Source organism: Musca autumnalis, unplaced genomic scaffold (genome assembly GCF_047663935.1).
Source record: "Musca autumnalis isolate F117 unplaced genomic scaffold, ASM4766393v1 scaffold_5, whole genome shotgun sequence".
Classification (NCBI taxonomy): Eukaryota; Metazoa; Arthropoda; class Insecta; order Diptera; family Muscidae; genus Musca; species Musca autumnalis.
In genome coordinates, this window is record NW_027412088.1 from 123,349,108 (window position 1) to 123,354,105 (window position 4,998).

At 32.5% G+C, this 4,998-nt stretch overlaps 1 protein-coding gene across 1 annotated transcript; it reads right to left on the minus strand.

Moving 5' to 3' along the window:
- Window positions 1–1,141: 1,141 nt before the first annotated feature.
- On the minus strand, window positions 1,142–2,218 carry LOC141386740 (uncharacterized). Its single transcript, XM_073955660.1, has one exon. It carries the CDS (start codon window positions 2,216–2,218, stop codon window positions 1,142–1,144), a length of 1,077 nt encoding a protein of 358 aa, XP_073811761.1.
- Window positions 2,219–4,998: the final 2,780 nt, after the last annotated feature.

Sequence of the window (4,998 nt, forward strand, 5' to 3'; positions counted from 1 at the left end):
TGGATTGTATTTACCTTTGGTTATGTTTTGTGTTTTACATTTATCAATTCCAAATGTCATTTTAATGTCATTGGAGAATACTTCGACGATTTTTAGTAATTGGTTTAGATTGGGTTTGGTCCCTGCGTATATTTTTAGATCGTCCATGAAGAAGCAATGGGAAATCCTATGATTGTCGGATGTTTTAAGTTTATATCCATATTGGCTATTTTTAAGGAGTGTGGAAAGGGGATTCAGAGATAGACAGAAATGCAATGGGCTTAGGGAATCGCCCTGGTATATACCCCTCGATATTTTGATTGGGTTTGATGTGATACTATCCTTTCCACTTCCTATGTGGAGTATAGTTTCCCAGTGCGTCATTAGTTGACTTATACACTTTATTAGAACTAGGTTAATTTTGTATATTGCTAGCACTTCAATTATCCAGGAGTGGGGTACAGAGTCGAAGGCTTTTTGGTAGTCGATGAAGGCAGCGTACATGTTTTTTCGATTTTTTATTGCTTGTTTTGTGATAGTGCTATCTATGATAAGTTGATCTTTGCATCCTTTTGTTCCTTGCCTACATCCTTTTTGTTCTTCCGCGATTATGTCTTGTGACTCGCAGTATTCGGAAATTTGTTGGCTTATACATGCCGTGAATATTTTATATGCTGTATTTAGGCATGTTATTGGCCGGTATTGGGCCGGGGATTCTGGGTTGTCCGTTTTGGGTTTTAGGTATGTTATGCCAGCGCTCATATTAGGTTGTATGTTTTCCGGTTGTAATATCATATTATTAAATATGTTAATAATTTGTGTATTTTATCGGGTCCTGGTTGTTTCCAGTTATGGAGTTTACGTATTATTTTCTTAAACATGGACTCTGTTATTAGATGGTTACTCATACTGAGGTTTGTTGGGATATCCTCGAGTAGAGTGTTTATCCAAATGGGGTGTGTATTGTGTTTTGCTTCATGGCTCCATATTGCTTGCCAGAAGTACTCTATTTCATCAATATTTATATTGTTTTGGGTGGATGGATTAGATATGGGAGGTGTGGATAGGGAGTTATAGAATCGTTTTTGATTTGTGTAAAACTGTTTATTTTGCGTGGATCTTTGATAGCTTTTCATGTATGTTCGTAGCCGATTTGTATATTTCATGAGCTTTTCTGTTCTATTGAATTGTTTGCTGGATCAAATTGTGTATGGATAGTATACTTGCGTTTTATGTTGTTAAGCTTGTTCTTGCACCGTTTTCCAGTTTTCCCATTAATGTGGCTTGTGATTACGCCTAGATCCCGTCTATATTCATTTATCTTTCCCTCTATTCTTGATTGCCAACGGGGGTTTTGGGTGGTTTGCTGTTTTGACGTTGCGTTGCTGAATTTGTTTGTGTTTCTACGATTATGTCTGTTTGTTGGACTATTTCGTTTTGCTGTGTTGGACTTATTTATTTGTTCTGTTAGGGTGGTTACTGTGTTTGCGCTACAGTATATTAGTTCAATGAGTTGATTGTAGGTGATCTCCTGTCCAGCTATTTCTTGGGGTAGGATATGATTGTTTACTATTGAGGTGATTTTGGTTAATAGTTTTGAAGCTGTTGGTTTTGGGATGTATGGTCTATTTTCGGGGCTGATTTCTGAGAACTTAATCTTTGATTCGTTGAATGCTGCTATGGTCGATGATGTAATATCGGTGATTTGTTCTGTAGATTGTGTTGGAGGTGTTATATGTATGGTTTCCTGACTTTCTGGTATGTTATTAAGTGTATTTTGCCCGATTTCTGTTACGATAGTTTCTGTTGTATTTTGTAGTATTGGAGTGGTGGAATTGTGCTTTAACTCGTGTTCGACGTTCCGTCGTATTTCTTCCTGTATAGCTGTAGGAATAAGGTTGTTCCTAATTATCGCGGCTCTTCTATCCGCTATATTTTGCTGCGTAAGATGCGATAGTTCGGGGTATTCGGATAGGAAGTAAGTGTACATCTGCTGTCTGTAACCAATTGGGTTTTCTCCGCGAGTAGCTCTGAAGTAAGCCTTTAGGACTGACATGTTCATGTCTTGTGTCCATTTAATTCTGCGCCGCGGCAGCCCTATCTCGGCGGTCGTCTGTTCTCGAGAGACAGGCGAAGCGCGGGTGATAGGTGGACTCGTGATGTGGGTTGTCCTCTCTTCGGTTGTGTTATTTTGTTGATTTGTTGTATTTGTGTTGTTATTATTGTTTTGTGACTGCATAGTTTGTTTTGGGGGTTTTATGGGTATTTTTGTTGACGTCTGCCTACCCGAAAGACGTTTGTTGGACAGCCGTCCCTGACCTGGAAAACAGACGCTGACCCGAGAGCCGCTCGCTCCAAGACAGACGCTCTCAGGATTCACTTATTATTATTATTATTATTATTATTATTATTATTATTATTATTATTATTATTATTATTATTATTATTATTATTATTATTATTATTATTATTATTATTATTATTATTATTATTATTATTATTATTATTATTATTATTATTATTATTATTATTATTATTATTATTATTATTATTATTATTATTATTATTATTATTATTATTATTATTATTATTATTATTATTATTATTATTATTATTATTATTATTATTATTATTATTATTATTATTATTATTATTATTATTATTATTATTATTATTATTATTATTATTATTATTATTATTATTATTATTATTATTATTATTATTATTATTATTATTATTATTATTATTATTATTATTATTATTATTATTATTATTATTATTATTATTATTATTATTATTATTATTATTATTATTATTATTATTATTATTATTATTATTATTATTATTATTATTATTATTATTATTATTATTATTATTATTATTATTATTATTATTATTATTATTATTATTATTATTATTATTATTATTATTATTATTATTATTATTATTATTATTATTATTATTATTATTATTATTATTATTATTATTATTATTATTATTATTATTATTATTATTATTATTATTATTATTATTATTATTATTATTATTATTATTATTATTATTATTATTATTATTATTATTATTATTATTATTATTATTATTATTATTATTATTATTATTATTATTATTATTATTATTATTATTATTATTATTATTATTATTATTATTATTATTATTATTATTATTATTATTATTATTATTATTATTATTATTATTATTATTATTATTATTATTATTATTATTATTATTATTATTATTATTATTATTATTATTATTATAGTTAAGGATTTCCAGTCGAGTTAAATTAAAAAAATATATTTCAAAGGCAACCACGGTGCCTGTTTCTATTAGTAAAACACTGAAGTTATCACTTTTAATTCACTTTATTAATTTACTTGACACTTATATTATTACTTTGAATTACTTGACACTTTAATTATAAGACAACGTTTACAATCGACTGCGTAACTAAGACTGACTTCTGTATTCGATTAATGACTTCAACAGAACTCCCAATCGATGGTATTGCATATATTTTGAGTCGTGGGAAATGCATGATCAGGGAATAGTGTAATTGGGCCGGATGCGCGTGCAATGCTTGGTCAGTGGTTTTAGCTGGTCGTAAGTAAAGGTGAATGGAACTATGCTTTCGATGATGGTATGAGTTGGGCGCGTGCAGAAGTAATATGCTTATTCGAACAATTATAATTGGTCGGCAGTGTCGACTACGTTCTTAACTCCTCCCTCCTTAAAAATCTGCGTCCCGCAGATCACATGGGTAGGGGCATTCATGGCTTGTGGTAATTGGATTGTTGGCAGGTTTAGTTTTTTGGTGATTTTATGCCAGAGAATCCCAATACAGATGCCAGCTAGTATTAAGATCGTAATGTAAGTTCCTAGAGATATATCCAGTTTCGAAGCAAGGCTTTGAAGTTTTTGAATGTTGCGCAATCCAATGCTATGTACGTGATCAATGTCCAAAACAAAACTTTCGGTAGTTACACTCATTAGGACTGGTGTTCCGTTGAGGGTTTTGGTGTGTTGCTGGAGATTTATAGCACCTTTGTAGTTAGTAAGGAACAGGATGTCCGTAGTGATCATTTCTATAGTATGTTCATTTGTTAGCTTGTATCGGCAGCTGGCGTTTCTGCTTTTAAGAAGATGTGATATGCAAGTGTCCTCAGGTAATTGCTTTAGTGAAGATTGTCGACATACCGTTACATTATTGATTTGTAGGCAAGGGCTATAAACACCATAAGTTTCAGCTTCGCTAACAAGGACTTCATCGTAGGGTAGTTCGATTTGTTTTCCGTTTTTAATAGGGGCTCTGAGGATGAGTCGATGGTAAAGATCTTTTCTCAATTTTGGTATGGACAGCACATATAGTAACACGGATCCATTTGTATAAATTGATGGAGTGCCGTATTCAATGGCATATGGCAAGGTTTCCATTTCGTCTATGACATCCTCGACTTCGCCTTTGTTTAAGAGATTGGTGTTGATGATGCCATTTTTTGCCAGTTGGCATGCCCTAATTATCTCCTTGAGGACGTCCTTCAAGACAATGACTTGGTTCATGGTGTTCTGTCCAATTTCCTCGTTTTCTCTGCCGTTGCTTATCTGGTTAATGGAGTCGACAAGTTCATTGGTTTTCCGAATTACATCTCTCGTAGAGTTAAGAAGATTTTCATTGATTTTGTATTGCTCATTGTTATTTCTAACGATGGAGTCTTGGCTTCTGAGCAAATTATTCCAATCCGCTGCGTCAGGGTTTCCGGCTACCCATTTCCATGCTGACCCAATCCAATCTATGGATCTCTTCTGCTTCGTAGCGCAACCTAATTCCTCCAACATTTTCTTGATTTGGCCGATTTGGTACTCAATCATATGCTTCTTTTGGGTTGGTGGCATCCTATTCCCGACCAGTTCAGAAATTTCCTCTGCAATTTTGGCGTAGTCCTGTAGGTTGATAACGTGAACCAACTTGAAGTTTTCATCTATTATCCACGCGTTTCCCAC

What these genes read in the sequence shown, in the direction of transcription:
- LOC141386740 (XM_073955660.1), bottom strand. Translation starts at nt 2,218, where the DNA reads ATGCAGTCACAAAACAATAATAACAACACAAATACAACAAATCAACAA.